Raw genomic sequence first — 24,510 nt, 5'->3', positions numbered from 1 at the left:
TGAGCACTATGGTAAGATTTATAGTTACATCTGAAGGCATTAACTAGTTGACAGCCCTCATTTTTATTCCTATCCTCAGAAAACTAGTATGGGCATGTTTCAACCCCTATCTGCTGTTTAACTGATAGAGAAGTTAGACCTGGCTAGAATCCTAACTGTTCAGAATACATGCCACCTTTTCAATTATGTACAAAATAACACAAGAATAATATTACAAAAACAATATACTATACTGATGTATTAAATGTAGTAGGGCAGATAACATTTTTCTTTTTTTTTAATAAAACTATTGTAGACAGAAGGTATCATATGGCACATTTCTGTTATCCACAGGATGTGAATCTAACCATTCAAGAAATGCGATTTTAAAAGAAATTCAGTTTGCATTGGCATCAACAACAGACCAATTCTATGAAAATCAGTGAGAGCTAAAAAGCAGCACTAACAACAGCGACCAGCACAAAAGAAACTGAAGTATTTTTAAGGCCTAAACTTCTCTATTTAAGGTTTGAAAGGGGGTCTAAACTTTAAGAAATTACAAAATTTCTTAAATGTCATGATGCTATAAACAACCATCCATTAAGCTGATAGCATAATGTATGAAAACTATTGTGGGATCATTTAAATAAGGATTGTACACAGGCAGGAATACTGAACTAGGAAGCAACAGAAAAAATCCTATACCTGCCTTTCTAGCTCTAGTTTTTAATTCCTGAGCTTTAACTGTTTAGGTATCCACCTCTTTCATATTACAACAATCATCAAAGAGACTCTGCATTCTGCAGACTTTGGAAAACAGTGACTCTTGTCAATAAATAACATCTAAAAAGAACCCACTCATACACTTGACAAAAAAGGTTGGTAAAGTCAGATAAGTATTAACACATACGTTTAAAAAGCCAGGTGATTAAGCATAGGAACAGTTTTCCATCACTTGCAGTATTAGTGAAAGTGTCTAAAAGGACATTCTTGTTCAAACCCAAGCATGGGCTTAACGCCAGAATGACTGGTGACACTATCTGGTCTGTGATTAAAACTGATAATCATACTTGTCTTTTATAGACTACAGAAAACCTATTGATGCCTCAGCACTGGCTGTACCATTTTCTGTAATGGTGGAGTCTACAACAAATACAGAATTTTCTCTTGAGCCACTCCTTGTTTCTGCTGAAGATGATCAAGACAGAAAGAGGAGGTGTAGGCAAACAGTACGACCTGGGAAACCTCCAAGTCTTAACTGCACTATTAAATGTTTGAGTAAGCTACATAACAAGAAGAAATTTGCATCAAGATTTCAGATAGTTGTAACTCTTTCCAGAACATATCACACATCCTTTATGATGCAAACTTCAAAGGAAAAAGTTTAGAAGTGTAAAATGACAGAAAGAGTGCTTGGATAAGGAAGCTACTGAGAAGTAAGTTGAAGTGAAAATTTATCTCATAAAGACTATTTTATAGTAACAGTGTTTCTGGGGCAAAACCAGCATGTTCTAGCAGGGAAACAGAGAATTGCACTTATCCCAGAAGCCAACAGAGGTCTGACCTATTCTTTAGTTTCAGTCTTCATAATCAGTAAAAAAGCTGAACAGTGACAAACAGCTACAGCCATAATGCAGCCTAGAAGCATGTACACTTAGCCTTTCTACTCAGCAAAAGCCAGGAGCTTCATCTGTCTGTGCTACTTAGATGCTCTGTGGATGGGAATCAGGGGGAAAAAACTATCTGGTTTGAGGAACTGAGAAGTGGCAGCTGAAGAAGAAACTAGGTAGAACTTATGTCCATAACAAAGGGAGGGGAAAAAAGCCACGGTGTGATTTGGATGGGAGAATCCCCTAGTGTAGAGCTGGCTGTGTGGCATAGAAAAGAGAATTCACATTAGTGTTGGACCAGGATGATCCATTTCAGAAATAATACAGAGTCTTCAGTTTATTTCTGGTCATCCTTCAAGGTGAGTTTTGCAATATGCAGGCACAAAATATCCTTGTGACAGGTTTCACAACTATAAAAATTCAGAGCAAAGTCTACCATGAAATTGAAAAAGCATACAAAATTTTGGAATCATGAGCAGATAAATGTTTTGAAACGTAAGGTTAGTAACACTGAAAAATCAATTTGTTGCTAAGATAAAGAACTTGTTACAGCTTCTTTGCATAAACAACTTTGAAGAGTACTTCATGTCAACGTGCGGATATTAAGGGAGATGGCTCTGAAGCCTGCTCTGCAGCCCTGGTCCCTCTACCTGACTAGAGCTGCTCTGGCTCCTTTAAGCTTGTGTACATGGATTTCTTTTCCATGGGAGCTGATACTGCTCTGGACCTCCTCCCAGTCAGAATTAAGGCATGACCAAAGCACATGGTCAGACTTCCAAGCTAGGAAATGAGCTTGGATCTCCCAGTACACACAGAGGCATGGTGGCCATCTTGAGTTTCAGAACTGACTCCAGAGGGAAGATAAGCCAAAATAAAAACCTGAACTGGCTGATGCAACATTCAGTTCTTCCTCAAAGATTTTCAAGGATGATCCACACATAAGCTTCCATTTAAAATGAAACAACATGAAAACAAACACATATCTCTTAAAATTTGGAAAAAAAAGTAAACCACTGGTTTTGACATCAAACCTAGTCAGCATTTTCATAATCTGCTGAAGACTTTCAACCTTTTCCATTGATAACGTGGGACAGATGCTTGATTGCTTTGTTGCAGATTTATCTGGTCAGTGTTGTTCACATCTGTAGTATATGCTTTCCCTCATATTTCTGTCTCTTCTCACATAATATCCTGTAATTCCCCCACCCTCATCTCCCATTCATCTACTGTCTATTCTTTTAACCTCTTATCAGAAATGACACTGGGCTACTAATGTAAGTCAGCTCAATTTAAGATGGTCATGGTCCCCCAGAACTACCAGCACTCTGCCTCTTCCCTCTCCTCTTCTTTTGCCCAGCTCTTTTCTGCCTCTGGGTTGCATCTGCAATCATTGAACCAGAGGAATCTGCATGCAAATATGCCACCACCTTCTATACATGCCCAAATCTTGGGCCAGATCCATCCAAATCTTGTGGAAACAAGTTTTTTTACAAACCTGTTACAGGCAGTCTAGTTTGTCTGCATAAAGTCCATTGTTTTAAACAAAACACCATCCATTGCAGCCCAAATCACAGGACAAGGTTTGTGAACTTGAAAGAGGCATAATCAACAAACAGGTAAGATTGATTTGTACTGTTCTGTTTGAGAAAAATACAAATATTGAAGAAAGCAAAAATGACAGAAATAATTTGCAAAAACAACCACTCTTAGCACTTTCTTACAACATTTCATAGTATACTCCTAAACCTGCAAAAACAACCTGTGATTGCTAATGCCTAAATTAAATATTATTTCTTTTTCATCTTTTTTTTAGCATTATTGTGAAAACATATTCGCGTATGCTTGGCATCGGGGTTGGAATGTATAGCTAGTAGAGCAGCTGCTGTATTTTTACCTAAGCATTCACACCCTTTCAGAAAGTAAAAAGTAGAAGGAAATTCCTTGAATCAAGTTCAACTCACAGTTTGGCTTTGACCCACCAAAGCCTGTATTCAGATCAGAATTTCCTAAGATGTGCAGGACTCAGGAATAAAGGTTAGAAAAGGTTAATCTGCATTATTAATGTTTGTGCAGCATAGTATTTTGCTTTTTAAATTAAAAGGTTGGGTTTTTTTTTCATTTTTTTTCTCTCCAAACTTCATTTGGATTTTGATATAAATCTACTTTCAGCTAAAAGGAAAAAAATAGGATATCTCTGCAATGTGGCCTTTAAAGACATGACAGACTACGCTTTGCATTTCATGGGACAGCCTTAGATACCTGTTGTTTGATTCACTGGTATCAGCACAGACATGGAGAATTGACAGGAGGTCAAATTCATAGGAGGTGAGCACCCTATGTCTGCCCCTAGAAACTTGTCCTACATCAGGATTTACTTTCTGAGTGTCATGGGATTGACATGCAAATAGAACATAGCTCAGAATCTCTCTACGTACAAAGGATAGTTTCTGTCATTGTCACCTCCAACTGTTCCTAGATGCACATCTACGAAACATTCTTCACAGATATCAAGGGCCATGGCTGCATCATTAGAAGCAGACACTGTGCACAAGAACAGTTGAGGAAAAATCTTAATTCTTTGTGTGAACTTTACCTCAATCAAGTACCTTCTGAGCCATGTAAAACATCATAACTACTCCTGTTAAATCCAGTATATTGCATTTCATAGGAACATGAAAAATCACAAGAGAAACCATTTTCAGATTTTAACGAGGGGCATCAGATAGCATAGAGATATTTGAGAAAGAACTTTTTCACATGCCAAACACTGTTAACTAAATATTACATACTGACATGGCATATATTGAGGGAAAAGCCAGTATCAACAGTCGCCAAACATTTGTAAAAAATTACATAAATATTTACCTTTTGTGGGAGAGTTAAAAGTCTCTTGCTCTTCAATGAATTAAATGCACGGAATGATGGAAACAGAAAAAGAAATCAGCAAATTTAAAGTTAGATAACAAAATGTGTTACGTGTGACAATGGCATGTACAGTAGGCAGTACTCCAGCATATGTAAAAGTAATGTAGAAAATTAAAATGATAAACCATGACAAATAATAAAGCCTATGACTTTTTCTTTAAAATTAAGAGGAACAATGAAGTTACAGAGAACCAGATTGTGGAGTCTTTAAGTATTCTGCTAGAGCAGTACCATCATACTCAAATTTAAGAATGACATAAAAATCTTAAAATTGCTTTAAGTATCATTGCCCCTGAACTACACAGTACTATTTTCGATTCTGAAGCCTTTTCTGCAATAATGAGTCTTACAAATTTATTTTCTATTAATTGAAATCTATAATATTCAATAACCACTGGACTACTGAAAATCATTTTTTCAGGCAAATATACAAGATTATGAGGCTTGTACTTATTTGCAAGAGTTAGCAATGCTAAAAAAATGCTCTCCAATGTGAGTAAAGATTCCACAAGCTGCCTCAAAATATGAAGTGCCACCTATTAATTTAAAAATAAAACCAGATATATGAAGACAAAACAAACAACACTGAAAGTCTGAAATCTAAAACTGAGGTGACTTTTTCTTTTTCTTATATTGATAGATCAGAAAAAAGATTTTAACTGAAAGGGTTTGATCTTTTACCTTTACCCCAACCATACTCTTACTGCAACAACATTTCAATGATCAAGTACATATAAACGGAACAGTTTTCACTAGCAACTTGTTTTTTGGGGTTTTTTTAGGATCTTAAGTTGGTTAAATATAAAAAGATACTTGCAACTCAATGTACTATTTGACAACATACTGATTTTCTGTACAAAGTTATGATTCTTATTCATTAAAAAGGAAATACAGGGCATCAAAACACTTAATTCCTCTGAGACGTGACTACCATTGTATATATATTACACATATGAACTTTATACGTGTAATCCCTGTTCAGCACCAGCAGAATGTTCATGTAGTATTTCCTCATGTAACAACAGTAGCACACATGCACACATGCACTTCACCCATTATACAAGCTATGTACAAAGCTTGTGCAGCCTTTTCCAACATAAGCCAAGATACAGCAATACCTAATGCTGGACGCACTTCTGCTTTTCTCAGTGTCACTCCATAAGGCCTATTGTCACTGGAAACACACACAACCACCCTACTTCAGTTATGTTTGCAGATGTTCTTTACATTTAAAAAGACTATTAATTATCACAAACCTTACTCTCATTATAGGACTTCTGAAATAGGAAACTACATTGTTGAAGCTATGAAGAAGAAACCACGCTGTGAAGACCCAAATAGAAGCAGATAGAGGGAGAAAGACCTGTTTTGCAAGAATTAGCCCTGAAAGACTGTTTCTATACTACAATCATTGTATTTATATTGTTGGTCCATAAATTTCAATAGTACACAGTATTTTTTTGTTATTTACTTGCTAGATTTCCTACTATAATCCCTACTATTATCTACTACAGGTAAAAAGGAGTGAAGGAAAAAGTTCCAGATCTTCAGGGTGTATTAATTTTCTTGATCAATACAATGATTAACCATTATAGGAAAGTGCAGAGACCCACCCTCAAATCTATTCAAGCAAGAATTCCTATGATGTTTGATAGCTGCAATGACAGAGGACAGACCGAGTAAAGATCACAGAGGTGTGCTTTATAAAGAAGTATCATTTAAACACAACGCAACTACATCACAAAGTTATTTTAGAAACAGCTGAAAAACAAAGTCAACCCAGAATCCCCACCCCTCTTAACAATTTGCACAGTTCCACTCAAACATGATGCAAATAAAAAAAAACAGTGAAGCAAACCTCTTACAGCTCAGCACAGAATGACATATTGAGAATACACCATTGTCCTTACCACAGCTTAGAATTTCACTGCTTTAGTCACTGAGCCAAAACATCTTCATAGCATTAGGTCCTTTTATAAAGTTATCAGTTAACACAAAAAAAATCAAAACCACTTCAGTAACGTAAGATAGGGTAATGACTATTAAATTGTGATGTTTTGAAAACCCACACAGACTCATCTATACATGACTAACTTCCAGTATTATCTCAAGACTTTTAGATGCAATAACATCCCAATGTGTCTCAGACTCTAAGAAATACTGTTGACAGGGTTGTAAAGGAAAGAAATACAACTATGACTTCCTTGAATACTACTGTAAGTAAAATAAAAATCATATTGCCTAAAAATTACAAAAGCCTACAATCTTAACTGCAACCACTTTAAAATGTCTGTGCGCGCTGGAGTTGCTAAAAATATTTAGTTGGAATTGTCTCAAATGAAAATAACTATGCCCCTTCTCTATTCCAAAGCTACACAAAGCTGCTCCCCCTTTTAAAACATAATACCAAGAAGCCTTTTCTTTTTTTGCCAGTGTGCATAATAGTGCTGTTTTGAGGTTTTAGTCCTTAAACTGGATTTTTCTCTACATTTTTTTCTCTCTGTTCCTGATCAGCAGTACCAACTCTATTTCTGTAATGGCATAGGGAGCATTACTTTCATCTTCTCTGTACCAACTACTTCTGTGATTTTTACTTTAAATAAAGTACCTTGTAAAACTATCTTATGTTCTCATAAGTTGAAATTTTATGATTTTCAAGCTGCCAGCCAGAGTAGTAACTAAGACAACATCATCTGGTAGAGACAAGGAAACAACCTTTTTTTAATTCTAAATTTGACAACAAAATGGAATGTTTGAGATGCAATGTCAGTCCTTAAAGAAGCCTTATTAGCATGAATATGATCATTTGACATGAGAGGTAAAGATTAAGAGTCAAAGTATCGCTCTGTTTCTCCAGATGAAAACAGCTACCAGTCTCTTGCTCCTTCATTAACTCTCATTTATTCCATAATGAGAGCTTTAAAGAGTAATAAAATTACTTTCCTGGATTCTTCTATGTCTCCTGAATATGCAAAGAGCAAATAAGGAGACCATCCTTGATATACAGACACATAATCTTTTTACAGCAATCACTGTGACTTGTATAACAGACTTAGATTCATAGATGCATCTATTTAGATGTATATTCAACCCTCACCGAACAACAGGATTTGTATAGAGTGTAAAGAAGTACTTTACTATAAAAATGATACTTTATAGAATATCATACAGGTTTTCCTGGAAACGCAGGATGTCAATACTGACCATCAAAATGTAGTTTCATTTGTAAATGAAGAAAACACATTTTGAAGTATTTCCTATGACATTTGTATATAGCACTACATTTTGACATCATCTCTATCTATGGTGACTGTGAATTTAAACCAATAAAGACACAATGCAGTTTCAAGTACAGTTAATGTAAATCTTTTACAGAACTCAGAATGCTTTGGATTCAGTCCTATATTAAGGTCAGATCACTTCTAGTCACCACATTTGACACTGATACTCATTTGACAGGGATTAAACAAATACTGTGGTCTCAATGCCTCACTGAATTTAATTTCTTACAGTAGTATAAAGTTAGACATACTAGCATATTTATTTCAGCAGATACTAACAAAACTATTTAGAAATCTTTTATAAAACTTATTCAATTTACTACTTCTCTGCAAATACATTCTGAGCCTGAACAGAGTATTAAATGTGGGTAAAATCAGAAAACCTCCCTTTCAGAAGCACAAGTCAGTCACTTAGACAAAATCAAAGTACTGTGTAGAGAAGGAAATCTCTTTAACCTTTAAATCCAAGTGTTGTATTACAGCCATATGACACCGGTGGTATGATATATAACAACAAAGCAAACAATATGATGCATCCTACTTGTGTATTTTATATATAGGACACAAGCTTATCAACCACAAGTGTAAGCAAGAGTTCACTGAAACAGCATTACTTTACAGGTGTTCACAGTATCAACAACTTTCTAAACTCAGAGAAGCTTTAGTCTTCTGCTCAACTTTCTTTTTTTCTTTCCTCTTCTGTACACATCCCATCTCTACTCAGTTTCACGTTAAGTTCTACATGTATTTCCAATGCCTTCAACAAAACAACAAACTCGTATTTTACTCTCACACATCAGCTATCAAGAACAGCACAAAGATGACATATGAGTATCCAAATAAAAGCCAACTTAAAATTAACTTAAGAGCTGATTCATCATTATATATTGCACCAAGTTCTGAAATTCATTACTTATTACATTTCCCTAAAAAGCACTCAACTTGCTAATACGCAGAAATAGAAACTGCAAATGTAGTTTGTAACTAGTTTATAATTCAGACAGTTTTAGATTCACTACAAAATGAAAGGACCCGAATGTAAAGTTTAAGGTTATTAAAAGCCACTTATATTAGCATATTTATAATTCAAAATAAATACATTTATAAAACAAGAGTATGTTTTATATGCGCTAATTGAAGGTTTAGTATGTCATCACCATAAAATTAATACAAACTGATTCTGTGTTAATGCAAGCCATCATACACGAAAACCCCAATGGTAATCTGTCATGATAAGGCCATCATGGTCAGCAACATCATCTATCCAAGAGTGTGATTAATATACCATTCTGTAAAGCACTACAATATTTCATTAGAAGCATTTCTTTAATTTCCACATAAAAGAAAACCTTGTGGTATGTGGCAACCAAGTAATTGTTTGCAGTCAATGTGAAAACAGGGTTTTTAAAACAGAGAAGAAAACATGAATGTGCAAATATTAGACATTGCGCCACTTCATTTAATTCATACTCTGTATGTTGCTAGAAAAGGAAACAGCGATGTACATATTATTTGATATGAGTATGTAAAACACATCTTCCACAACCATTAGGTCTATATTGTCTTTTTCATAAAAACAGCAGTCTTTGCCTGATCAGTTTATTCTTAAGCAGGAAAGGGCTCATGACCTGTACTTTAACATTTTCCATGGTGATTATTTTTTATTCTTTAGTCACTGAAGTATGAACTCCAGACAAAAAACAGATTTGTGATATTTATTATTAATCTATGTTAATAATGCACAACAATAAATATAAACCACAAAATAAGAAATGAGAAAGACTGTCAAAATGTTGCTGGTTTTTTTAGCTGATAACATACGAGATATGTGTTGGAAACTACCATGACTAATAGAAATTTTAAACATAAAATGGCACTAGAAAATTAAGGCAATTAAACCATATGTAACAATAACCCACCAGTCAAACTCCACTAGATTTCCCAAACTAAAAATATGCTTTCATTCTCTTCCATTGCTTTATTGGTAGAAATACGGCATTGGGCACATAGGTATGCAAGTAGACTTTGAGTAAAGAAAGGTAAGAAATCAAAGAGTTTGAGCTGTCATAAGCTCATTATTTGATACCTTGCTCTATACTGCCACTTCTTACTGGAACTTGCGGTAGCTGTCTTCCCCTACGACTGCTGAAGGATGTGTCTGCAGGAGGAGACTGTGTGGGACTTCCTTGTTGATGTGTTCTGCAAATGAAATTAAGATAAAAGCAAAATCAGCCAAACAAAGAGACTTTTTATATTCTGAATTTTAAACACATATTAAGTTGCAGATACTGAAGATGGGTGTGAAAAAGTCTGCATTTGGTCTATGCCATATGCATATACCCAGGTCTAGATACCTGGTAAACTTATAAGGCATGACATTTAATTTCTCTAACTACCTTTGACTAAGAAAAAATTACTTCCTTTGATTGATTTGGGTTTTTTTTAAATTTATTTGTTTGTGGGGGGTTTTTTGTTGTGTTTTTCTTTTATTTCCTTTTTTTCTTTTTTAGCTAAAGTACTAGTCAAAAATCGTTGAATGAAAAGCACTAGAACTATTTATGATTATGACTCACAATTTATACATTCTTCTGCACTGGTTCAAGGGCAATACAAAATGCCATCTCTGTGTCTCATAAGTTCAGTATTCCCTTTGTGCTGATGCAATAATTGCACAAGGCCACAGAGAACTGGACAGCAAGTATCGATTCCCATAGGATAGTATGTGGTTTTTCTTTGAACTCAAAGGAAAAAAATCTTTAACCTTGGTATTGGGGTGGGGGGGGGTGTGTGTGAGTGTATCTGTGTGTCATGCAAAGCATGTATTAGAGTTTTAATATTTATACCTAAGTGAATATCCTAAACTTCTTTGTTGAATTCTAACTAGCACTATTTCAGAACAACGTGGCTACTTGATTTCTTACATATAGATGCAGCTTCTGAGTTTAACACATCAAACACCTTCAGAATGCTGGCATTTAAAGTAAGTATGGGCACCTATAATAACTATGGGGAAAAAATCTAAAAAAGTAAAACAAAGATGCGAAGCAGCAGACCACTGAGGAGAGCTTACTATGAAATGTCCTTGCCAGTTACAGTAATATCAGATTCACTATAGTGGATAAGCACTGTTCATCTACTACACTAGGGTTGCAAGTAGATAATTTATAATTTTAAGTAACACATTTGTGCAAATTCAAAATACTGTTGGCTTTCACCACATAGATCAACTGACTTGTAACATCAGCTTGTAAGATCAGTTAGCTGTGTGAACAGCACATGATTTTCTGCACAGTGTTTAAGAAAAGTATTTTGATAATTTTCAGATGGATACAGAACAAAACACAACAATGGAGGGACAAAACACAGCAAACCTTTTACTTAGCATAACTACTTAAATTCAACAGCAAGAAGTACCATCTGGATGGTGAAGATAGATGGCATAAAGGATATGAAGAGAGGATAATCTATAGTGCCAGAATGAGTGAATGTGCCAAGTATGCTCAGAAAAGTACAACACCACACTGAAACCTGGGAGGCAGAACATGAAGGCTATGCTGTACACATAATAGCAACCTTGTCAGAAGTGGAGAAGGTGGCGCCGACCCTCCGGATGCTAGGTGATGTACAGAGCATAAGGGTTTGATACTAGACTGCTCACTCGACCTTGAGCGAGTGTGATGTTTTCCCCTAATGACTGGCTGTTCAGTCGTTCGTGGGGTTGGAAGTCCCCTTCTAGAAAGACATGGTAGCAGACCCCTAAAACATCAGTGCCAAAAAGAAACTGTTCAGTCGTTAGCTCCAGGCACATCTTCCCCTGCCCCCCTCCATCAAAGAACATTGCAAATCCTGGCTGCAGGACCAGGACTGACGTTTCAGATAGAAGTTATTAATTATGAATGCAAATCTATTTTCAAAATGACAAACTGCAGAACACTCACCACCGCAGATACACATGACCCTAATTTTGGAACTGTTGAACTGCACTGCTTATAGCGGAAAGTTGGCCAAAAACTCTAGCTGCACCTTAAACACAGTGAACACAGGCTAGCAACACATATGACGTAAGGACTAGACCAGAGTAGGCTGTGAATACCTAGTTTTATCACAAAGCATTTCTGTTTCTAAAACATACCTTTTACCTTTATTAAAAATACTAACTGCATTTCAATTAGTGTCCTAAAAAAGGACAATATGGAGGCACATACATAATTCCCTGTTTCCCCAACAGTTTGAAATAAGAAATCTATTTAAGTATCTGTAAGTACTAAACCAGAAATATGGTTCTGAAGGAACTATAATGAAAATAAATTATATTATGCAGTAAAATGATTAATCATGTTAGCATAATAAAGCATAATTAATACTAGTTCAGTAATTGCATAGACTGCAAGTAAAGGATAAGCTGAAACATTTCAGGTTTGTAGAGTGCCAAAGTATTCTAAATGTGCCTTTTTACTCTTCCCTGGCTTTCCAACAGTGCAGCATTTTGTAAATGGTACTACTATATCTGCTGTTATTTCAGTAATTTCAATGGCTTGTGACATTTCGTTGTGGGGTGGTTTTGCTTGGGTTCTTTTTAATTTCTCTAGACTCACACACCCAGCATAACTTTCCCACAAAATATAGTCAAAGTAAACAAGGAACTGCCTGGTTCATATGACTATCATACACTGAAGTTATCCTAAAAAAACCCCTATATACGAAATTACATGCAGATGCCTACCAAGGATAACAAACAGTTTCATCAGTAACAGTTTATGTGGAAGACCAGTCACAATGCAAAAAATTCAGGATTCTGTTGCCATTGCTTATATTCTCTCTTAAACCCTAACACTTCTTCAGCTTAACTCCTGGCTTGCCCTGGTGATAACTATGACATTCTTGAAGAGACTGAATCTGCTGATTCTGAAAGATGCTTATGATAACGAAGATGAGCTGAGTTCTGAAAATGCCTTTTTCTCCATGCTGAATGTAAAAGTAATCTATCCTAACTGTTGAACATAACCAGCTTTTAAGCATCTGTTTTATCAGATGTCTAAACATCGTAACATCCATAAGGTAAATATGGATCCCACTCAGTATCAGAAACTTCTTGTTTGCTTTTACTATGAATAAATGCTTCAATCTAAAAAAGTCATCACGTTCTCAGTTCTGATATTTTTCATTTTAGAGGTTAAATATCCTGGAATTTATTTGAGAGCCTACTGAAACACTGTGAGTCTGTCCTGCCATTACAGAACAGGACAGGACTTACCTGCAACTCAGAAACTTATCTCCTTCTCCAGTAATACTCTTTTTACAGACATGTCCCCTTCCAAGAGAAAGACAGAGGATCTGCTTAACTCGAAGATAAATAAGGCTCGAGATTTGCATTAGCTGGGTTATTATAATGAGATGAATATGCTACCTGGGGTGCAAATGAAAAGAGAGCTAAAAGGCAACTGAAGAATAACTAGAATGGATTTAAGGACTTGCTGGCCTAGGAGAAAGATCTGTTGCTGGAAGGAAGAAGCCTGCAAATGGCTGATCTCTAGAATGAGACAAAAAGGAACAAGAAACAAGCATGGGAGACAATAAGGTAGTGAGAAAATGAGACAGAACTGAGATAAGAAGTATGAAGAGGAGAGGAATTTGGGGAAAAAATGATACCTGGTGAGAAATGAGACTGCAATGAGAACATACATGTGTATCTCATCTCCGGGTTCCTCACAGAAGGTGGGAACACTGCAAGCAGCAAACTTATTAATTCAGCTGGCAATGGTCTACAGAGGAATCCTACAGATTCCAGCTCTGCCAGCATACAAGGAAATTCAAATTTCTTTCTCTTCAGACAGGCGCCTGAGTGACACATATTAAATAAAACATGCTGCCACCTAAGAAACTATAAAAAAATCCTAAGAATAAGACAGCATCACCAATCCAGTGCACCCCTGGTATTGTGTCCTATGCAAAATATAGAAAATACAGTTAAAAACTGTATGTATCCTAGCATATATGACAGGTAATGTCACATCTGGCATTTCTGGAGTGTTTAGTTAGGGTTGAAAGAAAACATTTTAGGATTGGGATGAACCGAATTTTACAAGTTTTGCTCATTCAGACAAAAACAGAAAATGCTGGATCTTCATGTAATCAGTCCTAGTCCTTCTGAACATTTTATTGAATTCCATCTTGAAGGCTTATCTCATTGAATTAAGAGAAGGTTTAGGTTCTGTAAATTACCCTGAAAACATTGGCCTTTTCCCTTTTATGTACATTTCCTAAGCTATCACAATACATAGAAAATTTAATCTTACATAAAATGCTGAAATGCTTTATAGAGAAGCTGACAGCATGCTGATACGTTATTCCAGTAATCTGCTTAACTAATAGACAAGGTTTGCAAATTGTAAAATAAAGAGAAATTCTTAGGGAAAAATAGATATTTAAAGAAGAAAGAGTCTTGAATTATATTTTATAAGAAAATTAATTGCCTACCCTATTATCAAAACTTTTTGGCACTAGTGTAATATTATATCTATGAAGAAATACTGAACTACAGCGCTCAGACTTATTTAGATATTTTGTCTCACATCTACCACCGCGAATCATTTTAGGGAAACAAAAACCTACAGTATGTGCCAGGGAGATGTAAAAAGAAGCAGCACAATTGATGTTTCCCTGTGCTCTTGTTCACTGGGCTCATTGCTGAATGGTTACCAAGAACCAAACCCCTTTCTAACTCTTCAGGAGTTAGAAAAAACAGGTGAAAAAATGGCTTTAGTGATCTCTGTGGCAAAACAGTCCCTGATTCAATCATAGCAAGGATTTCAGTCATCATTTAGGTAATTTCTCTTATTCAAACTGAAAAGGAAACTGGGTTGTTGTGACAACAGAATCATCAAACTCAAGAAAAATATAACCATTGCTTTTTCATCAAGAACGATAATCTGGGACTTGAAGCAGTAAAACAAAATAAAAGCTCTGAAGTTTTGCTACGTAATGTGTGTTTTCATTGAAAACAGATGTCTGTGTTGTTCATGGAAGATTTTCAGCTCTCACAATGTAAACAGATGTACATTCCACCTCTGCTCATCAAGGTAACATAAATCTATTTCTGACAGAGGAAGGATCTCACCCCTCCTCACTGCTCTTATTTTAGTAAGACACAGGGTTTAAAATTTTACTGGATGTTCTTATGATTCAGTATATATCTTTGTTTTCTTCACCTTTTCTTAAGAATTTGAATATGTAACCCCATACCACTGTAGCATCAAAGTTAAAAGTTATAATGATAATACAAGTTCAGGAAAATTCAATAAATACAAAAATTAAAGTTTCAGTGTTTATATTAACTCTATATAATGATAGATGTTGAAATTTTCCATATATATTTAAATGTGTAACTTAACTTTGTTATATTTTAAAGTGAAATTAACTTGATCACAGACATTTTGAATTAATAATCTATTCTATCTATCTATTTAATCTATTATATTTTATCATCCTCAAAATTAATGTAAAATAAAGATTTTTTGAAAAAATCAGTGGTTAAGTGCAGAAATTAACTGCTAGTCTTTACCATTGAATTTATCTGCAATAATGAATGCCAGAAAAATTCCATATGTATGCAATACAGTGCTAATAATAGAGATACAAAGTAAATAATACTGTCAATTACAACAACATTGCTTTGGGTACTGTCAAAGGTGTTTTAAAAAAGTTGTATCAGAGGTATATTCAACAAACTGGAATCAGACTGATAATAGGAGATGTTTACACATCGATCGACAATCCTACCTTTCCGTTTCAGTTGCGGAGCCTTTCCTAGTTTGTTTTTGGCTGCTATATCTTTCCACTTTCCTGGACTGCCTGTGAAATGACATGTCAGAAAAGAAATAAACAAAGAACAAAAAGAATACAGAAATATGAAGATTACTTATTCATGTATTATAAAGGTAATAACAGAAATGGTTGACAGATAAGAAAGTGACAATGATCATCATGAACAGGCTGGTGAATTTGAGATTTAAGAGGCATTGCACTGATTAGGTTTGATTAAGGCTCATGGTGTGAGAGTTATGAGGTACCAAAACAGGAAAGAAAATATTAATCCTAACTGAGCCTGCAACTAGTTCCCCCTTCACAGTCTGTATTTGATTAAAACAATGCCTCCTCATAGTCTATAAGTCAACTCTTAACAGCATGAAAAACAAATTCAGAGTAGAAAGCATGAATAAAGTGTTGCAGAAAGTATCAGAAAATACTATTCAAATGTAAATTTTAAAATTGTTTTGAATCTAAATTTCAAAAGCAAAACAAATACTGCATCATAACAGATTTAAATAAGGGTGTCACTATATTAATAAAAACTTGGCTTTTAAAATTCTCAGCCTATTAAAACTTGTTAAAGTTTTTAGAAGCAGTTTAAACTGATTCTATTTTTTTTTCTAGTCAATATAAATAAGATAGAAATTTATTTCATTCCCTCACTCCATTTCTACAAAAATCTTTTACAGAATCCATCTGACATTTGGACAGTGAGGCACTAGTTACCTCTGACAGTCTAAGCGCTTACTTTGATACTAAATAAGAACAATTAACAGCAATATGAGTCGATACATGTAAGAAGAAAGGTAAAGCCATATTTCATCATTACTACCCAGGACTATAAACATACTATGCAAATCTCTGCAAATCTTGTGTTCCAAAATTTTCTGTACTATCCATAGTAATGTGAGCATTTACAATTTAGGATTTACAATTTTAAACCTCTAAAAATCATCAATATATACTAGTCTTTTAGTGGTCAAAACACACAGGAGTGGTCAAAAACAGGGAGCGATGATTATTCATTCATAGACCAGAAACTTTAACAAACTTTAACACTTGTAAGATCTTGTAATGATACAATCAATGTCATGTATTAAGCTATATAAGAATTACTGGGGGTAAAACATATAGATAAAAATAATATTTAAAGTAATATGTTCTCCTTTAAACCTTTGTGGTTATAAAGAGTAATCCAATGTCTGACCTGGAAGATACTTAAACACCTGTGACACTAAATTATACCCAAAGAACATAATCACAGCGGATTTTCATTATTTGTACCCACTGCAGTATTTGATGAGCATTATATTGTGATGCAGTATACTCCACAACAAAGAAAACATTGCAGCAAAATACAAAATGCTTTCTGCATAACGAGAGGTCATTACCTGAAGCTTTCTGGGTTTTGAAAGAATATATTTTCTTACAAAAAAATAGTATTTCAGATTAAAAATTAAAATCCCTTTTGTCCTCAAGCTATTTTTTTCAGATTTATTCTTTGTATATTCTCATTACTTTTCTTTGTATATTCTCATTACTTTTCAATTCTATTCCTTTACCAGGACAAATATAAGGTAGGTGCACAGGAAATCACACATATTAAATGCTGCAGCTCTACATAAAACCTACAGTTAGCAAAGTATTTAAAGTTAGGGCTAGATCCACTGTATGCAGCAGCATTATCATTCAAATTATGTCACCCTCTTCATTTTCTGTTTACTTGGTTGGTTGGCGCTACTTTTTCTCTTACTCCTTGTGTCACTTGCTTAGATTGTGATGTTACATGCAATGGAGAAAAAGAGCACATAGTGACTACTTTTAGTAGAATGGAAAAGCTGAGAGTAGGACATGCTTTCCTATGAAAAGTAACAAAATAATACATAGCACTAATGAGCTGAATATGAATATATGTTCTCTGCTCTCAGTGCTGTCCTTGGGAGTAGCCCATACTAGAAATTTTATAAAATCAGTTTCCTTTCTGTTTCCTTCCTCTTGCTAAGATGATGCTGTATACATTTCCATATGGCTCAACAGCCTACTACAGTGCTTGGAGTCCTGGCTCAGCTCGAGCACAATATGGGCATTGGCATGTTGGTGGGCATTGGCATTTAGGTGTCCTTTTGTGCTCACATACAGTGTACAAAAAGTGTGCTGGGGTAAGAACACTCATGTCATACTCAAATTTACCTCTTAAACATACCTTTAAGGAGAATAAATATTATCCATGAGCAATACATGCATATATGTACTTGTACATAAAACCCGAAAAAGAAAGAAAATATGTGAAAGTATGCAGAGCATATGAAGAATATACTATCACCAATACCTCATTTATCTATGATTTGAGTAAATAAGGATACCTCTGTGCTGCTCCAGGTTTAGCACTTAGGTGGTCTACACTGTCCTGTTTTGGAATGCAAGACTCCAGCGTCCTTGTTCTTCACAATATTTGGAAACATGGATGTGTATTTGGACAGAATGAGCAGAAACAAAGAGATGGTCACATGCAGTGAAGGTGGAGACATGCAGTCAAATATATAAACCAAAAGCATTAAGGTGCTATCTGTTGAAAAAGGCTATATTTCTTATTTGCCCATCCACTGATTTAATCCAAAGACTGTAGGGAAATGTTAAAATTTTTAGATGCAATATCAACAGTCTAAGATGTAATAAACTGTAGAATGAAAGTCACAACAATGTTTTAAAAAACTTTTATATTCTACATGTTGAATGGCAGCACTGTAGTCTAATAGGTGCTATTATCCTTCTCCAGAATTAATCCATGCTATCGTTCATTAGATTAATATATAAACCTATACAGAACATCTTCCCTTACAAAGGTATGTATTTTGTCATAATACTGTGAAATTCTCCTGAAAATACAAGTAAATTTCATAATTTCATATATTTTGATGGGAAGTTCTTATTTTGTTACCAGTCAATCTGCTACAGTAATAATTAACAATAATTCAATAGCAAAGTAGAATAACTGACGGAGTTTTCTTTAAAAACAAAAACAAAACAAACAAACAAACAAACAAAAACCAAAAAACAAATGAAGATCAGACTATTTCTGAATTTCCAAATATCAAATTTGGATTTTAAAGATAAAACTCAGGAAAATTTGCAGTCCAATACTAATCTAGGTAATGTAATATATTTGCATCTATACCTACAATAAAGTGAGAAAATGCTAAGATTTCTCTTTTGGATCATAAATCTACCAACTGTGACACCAAATCAGTGATCTATTGGTATCATATATAGACAGGCACTTTATATTATTTTAAATACAAACCATTCAAATTCATGTTCCAAATACCTACGTGCCTCAAAATATTTAACACTGTTGAGTGTAAACAAAATCTACAAAGAGAAATATGACAATATTCCTATCAAAATTAAGAATTACTATTCCTAAAGTGACAACATTATAATACAATTAAGTGTCTAACTTTTTAAAATTATTTATTACTGGCTTGTACAAGAGACCTCAGTGTTTTACAGTGAGTCTGATACTTTATGTAGCCTTAAAGCCATCAAGAATGTCATGTTCAATACTTCCTGATTTTTACTGATGTTTTCTAAAAGGCTGGATCTACATGGTATGTGAACATACCACAAATATTCTGAAGGCTTGCCACCTCCTCACGCTCATTCTTAGCAGTTCAGTTCATGTCTTGAAAAACTGCTTCCCTGATCAAGTCACATAGTGGTTGCCGAAAAATGGGAAAGGATCAATCAGACCAAATCATTCTTTTACTGGCAGTGAACAGCACAGCAAAGCAAAGTCATGAAAGTACCAAAGGGGCACTTGCTCTACAGCTGGATTCAGGATGACTCTTGGATAAGCATTCTTATAGATGCACACATGACTGACAAAAGCTACTTCTCTTAACTGAAAGTATTTGATAATTAATTTTTTACAGGCTTTTTTTATCCACTCGTGGTTATATGCTGACAATATACGCAGACCTCTCAAAAAGAACAGTCTGAATAAAATTTCCACCTACTATTAAATTCTCAGCTTTCATTTCCCTTGTTTTTATCATCACTTAAAATTTCAGTTTCACAGATCTCCAGATACCAGTCTGTCTATGCTGTAGGCATTAGACATTTAAACCTTCTAATTCTAATTTCCAGTACAAAAAAAAAAAAACTAAAAACCTTCCAACAACGAAGCTATTATGTTCTTTAAAATATCTTACAGAAATATATGATATAACCAAACATTTGTTAATTCTTAACACTGAAATAATACATAACTCATGTCTCAACTTGTCAATGTAATGAAAGAGTCACTTCTTTCTGATACAGCAAATGAACAAAGTCCAGAATAACAATAATCTTGCAAGGACTTTTATTAAAATTTATTTTAGAAATCATTATCAACAAATAAAATGTTGCAAAAAATTATCAAAATTGGACATAATGCATGTCATAGGCATTTAAGAACTGTATTCATAAATAGATCTTGACGGCACCCTATATACAAATTTGGCCAATTTGTAGGATAAATCTGTAATGTACTCAAACGAAGAGTAAGATGACACCTGTCAAAGTCAATTAATCCGTGAAATATTATTTGCAAGTGGTGATAAGTAGTTCGTTAGTTAGCCCCGCTGATCCATCAGACAGTCATTCCCCAACACCCACTGCTTCACTTTTCAAGTTGTTACAAGCATATCTTAAAAAAAACCACAAAAAAATCATAGAACTGACTAGTGTTGGCCCACTGCAATAAATATGGGAAACAATCAGAACAAATGAAAACTAAAAGAGTAGAAAATGAAGGTAAAAGTACCTTTGATTCCCTCACTAATACTCTGTCTGCAGACAAGGTGGGCTACTATTTTGTATTGGACACGCAATGCAAAGAGTCCAATGTCCTCAGAATTTCTTTTAATCTGGGAGAAAGATCCCAGAACTGGTAGGCTGAAAACATTCATCAGGATTGAGGTCAAGCTAAACCCCTTCTAGGTTCATCAGTGACTTTCTCGCTGAGATTTGGAGACCAGATCACATGCAAGACTTACAAACACAATAAGGCACCGACTTCACTTAGAAAATTAGATTGCTGCTTGTCCAACTCGAAATCCTTCCCATATCCTATATAGATTCTATATCCTACAGATGTTTTACTATAAAATGCTTGCTAACTGGTTTTAGATTATTTCAGTCTTTCTCCACAAAATTTCAGCTGACATAAAAAGGCCTACAATTTTGCATTGAAAAGTGCAGAATTTAGATGAAAACCTCATTTCACTGAAATGTGATATGATTATGATTTAATTTAAATTGCTGATCACAATATTTCATCGTCTGATACTCTGAAGTCAAAGGCAATCTTTCCATCAACTCAAAAAATGAGAAGAAAAATTACTTAAAAATTCCTAAAAGTCCTAAACTACATTTTTAAACTATTAATAGCTATCCCATCAAATGGATGTGTTAGAAAAATTTCTGGAAATGCAGTATCTGTAAGGGGGACAACTTTGAAATAATGTTTCACCAATTTAATTTCATAGTTTATATTGCTAACTCAAATAAGAAAATAATTGTCCTCCAAATACAATTATACTCTTCCTTCCTTGTATGAGAGGAATATACCCAGCATCAAGCAAACAAGATAAATCATAGTATAAATATTAGTAATGTGGATAGACTTTAACAGAAGGTGAGAACTGGCACCACAGTAACTGAGTTTTATCAGTATACCAGTCTTAGAGATTCAAGTGCAACTTCATAATAGCATGTACACATTATTTACATGAACCATCTGTATCCTGTCACTTACTGTAGTACAAAAGATTTAAAGGAAAAAATTTTAATTTGCATCTCAACAGTAATTATAATATCTGCTTAAAACAACCCCAGATCTAGCTGGCACAAAAATACCAAAAAATTACTACTGCCAAAGTAATGAGAACCACAAACTGATCTGATTAGAAAGGTCATGAGAAGTAAAAAACAAAGGTGCTTTCACCAATCATAGGGGATATTCAGCATAAAAATTTCTTTAAAGCCCTGATAGTCTTAACCAAAACCTACCTTATTAGGAACACCTGCTCCATGGAGACCATCCTGATTTGGACAGAATTTACAAACAGTGCCAATTTTTACATACATTAACTAGAAAACGTTAACAAGACTTCCAGGTTGTGGGTTTTCTCCCCCATTAGGAACAGTTTGTTAAGAAAAGAAAAACCAAAACCAATAAATATAAACATATATACGAGAATATGCTCTACAACAAATATTTATAGTATTATAAAGCACCACAGTGAAAGCACCACCACCATTTACAGAAGCAGGTCAAAACAGACTAAAGAACATTAACACAGATGATGTTCTGTTGTATCAGACATATTATTTCATGGCTTATGCCCATTCAGGCAAACAAAGAACTTGAAAAGATGTTAATTCCTAGGTGCTTTATAACAGTTCAACAAAATGCAGAGATGATGTCTAAACTGCTGCTTTATTTTGGGCTTCTGGAGGTTGTAATTCTTTCTCCGCATATATGCATACTTCTAAATTTCAGTGTACTCCTCTGAGAGTGCAAGATGCAGTAAGCCATTTTTCAACTGGGAGGAGCTGACTAGTACCTGTCATCCTCCGGAGATGCATGCTGGATATGAATCCTGGGACTAGTAGGTCGTCTCCTCTCTAGGGAGGGGGACAATCTACCCCTGTTTGCCCATTCAATAAAACAGGAAAAAAAATACAATATTTAGTTTGTGATAAAATTAAATATATGGGATTTGGGACTGGAAAAATACCCCAAAAAGTAATAAAAGTCTGTAATTCAATTTTTTTAACAGTTTTCTCATACCCAAGTATACTTTTCTTAAGGTCGCTTACAACAGAAACATTACATCTGAAACAAAGAGAACGTATGCTCAAAGATGCAGAATTTAGACCAATATAAATCTTCTACATGGTGTACAATTAAGTTTTCAAATATTCTCAAATACTAGACTATCTAAAAGCCTGTCATTTGCATACAAATGTGCAATTCCAAACTAGAAGAGCTTTTCAAAACAATATGATGGTCATTTTCTCGTCGTTTCGCTAAGCCCATCGCTCCTAGCTCTTTGCAGAGAAAAATGTAATCTCAGTAAATATGTAGAACTATGAACTGTAAGAAAAATTCCAGGGCATAAAGTCACCTTTTCTGGAATGCAGTGAAAGAGTACAGGTAAATTATTTAGCTACAACTAAGCTACACACATTTGTGTACAAGTACTTGGGCAATCTTTTATCATTTGAAAATATATATTGAAAGCGTGTGCAGCCAACTTCCTCTTCTGTTCATTTCTCTTTATCCCCATAGTACATGCCATTATGTTACATAATTAAATTTAACAAAAAGGACCTGAACTGAGAATGAAAATTGGTGTATCATATGGTTTTTTTTCTTGAAAAAGCTCATTTAATTTAGAATTATATATACTATATTACAGACTCGACTCGTGTTGCTTATTTTATTTGGATCTTTTGTAATCGTAATAGTACAACTGTAATACAATAATCTTAAAATATAATGTTTTAGTGGTGAATAGCAAAATGCTTACACAAACTCTGCACAACTATCTAATATTTCCCTTTCTGAGGTATTTTTCCCGTCCATGCAATAAGGAAAAGGGTTTTATTTATGGAACATGCAAATAACAAAAATTTCAGGGACATTAGCATTATCTGAACAGTTAGGTAGGCCTTTCAGAAGTTTTAAGAGCAAATAGGTTGTTAGTAGTTAGTTTCTTTTTCTCTCCAAAGCAAGGGTTAAAGAAAATGTTAATGCATCAGTGCACTCAGTCAAAGCCCTTAATATGCTGATATCCTCTACAAATATTAAAGAGCATTTGATAGAATTAACTGGGTCATTGAGTATGAGCTTTGAGAACATGCTCCCTTTCACTAAATGTTGAGTGACTGTGAGCCACAGTACAACACAAACATGTAATAACTTACTTCTTTACATGGTTGAAAAGAATTGGAAACACAATATAAGGCAGACCTAATGCAGTTATTACACTGTACATTATTTTAAATGTAATTGGAGATATTCAACACAACTGTGAAAGGCATGCACCATAAAAATCAACACAAAATCAGGACAGGCCTTAATTGGATCAAGTGGCAGCTCCAACTTCTCTGTTATCTATTTATGATGAGGTCATAGATAACTGTTGAGCTTTGTCTCTTGTTCAGGTGGCAGTGACCAGATGATAGCAAACATACTGTTTTGATTCCTACTGCAGTGAAGCACCTCAGAACAAATCTAACACAGCTCTGGGGCAAGTATGCTGACCCTGTTTTACATGAACTAACCTCTGGGCTGTGCTCCTTGGTTTTATTTGCTCAGATCTCCACTAGCTAACCTCTCAGGCCAAGAGCATACAAAAACTACCAGTCTATACAACTGCTCTTTTTCCAACTGCTAATATATACAACAATTGATTGTAACATAAGAAACGTAGATGGTAAATAAAAGCCATACTATATATTATTAAGTGACTATCGCTGGCTGCAATCTTAAATCAGTCTGGGGAAGATGCTATTATGATGACAAGCCATTGCTGAATGAGTTCAGATTCTGCCCTTAAACCTCATGCCTAGGTACTTTCCTGACTGGATGTTGAAAACAAATTTCTCCATTCTAAAGAAATAGCACCCAATTTACAAGGAAAAAAAAAAAAGCAGAAATTTCAAGACACAGTGAAAAAAACAGTAAAAAAAAAAAAACATACTGAAGGAATTAGTAGCAGGAAGAACATTTTTAATGGCATTAGAGGACATTTATGACTATATTACAAACTTAAATAAGCCCTGCAGTTCATCATAGGATCTTGAACAACACAATCAAAAAACCCAAACAAAACAGTTTGGAATAAATAGGG

At 34.6% G+C, this 24,510-nt stretch overlaps 1 protein-coding gene across 42 annotated transcripts in view; it reads right to left on the bottom strand.

Moving 5' to 3' along the window:
• The window catches only part of RIMS1 (regulating synaptic membrane exocytosis 1), a 321,858-nt gene that overhangs the window by 74,743 nt on the left and 222,605 nt on the right, over nt 1–24,510 (bottom strand). For 20 of the 42 annotated variants that reach the window (XM_017826326.1, XM_017826127.1, XM_017826137.1 and 17 more), the window contains 5 exons: nt 22,216–22,299; nt 17,968–18,045; nt 15,575–15,646; nt 11,369–11,551; nt 9,882–9,994 (listed from right to left, as the gene is read on the bottom strand). In XM_017826326.1, coding sequence (XP_017681815.1) covers nt 9,882–9,994; nt 11,369–11,551; nt 15,575–15,646; nt 17,968–18,045; nt 22,216–22,299 — 530 coding nt within the window. Of the gene's footprint in view, nt 1–4,454; nt 4,485–9,881; nt 9,995–11,368; nt 11,552–15,574; nt 15,647–17,967; nt 18,046–22,215; nt 22,300–24,510 lie in introns of all 42 variants that reach the window. The other 22 variants (XM_017826193.1, XM_017826262.1, XM_017826289.1 and 19 more) reach the window with 9 other exon arrangements.

The sequence above is a fragment of the Lepidothrix coronata genome, unplaced genomic scaffold, assembly GCF_001604755.1.
Source record: "Lepidothrix coronata isolate B3197 unplaced genomic scaffold, Lepidothrix_coronata-1.0 Scaffold4, whole genome shotgun sequence".
NCBI lineage: Eukaryota > Metazoa > Chordata > Aves > Passeriformes > Pipridae > Lepidothrix > Lepidothrix coronata.
Note: the sequence above shows the minus strand (reverse complement) of the source record. Positions and strands in the feature narration are given on the sequence as shown.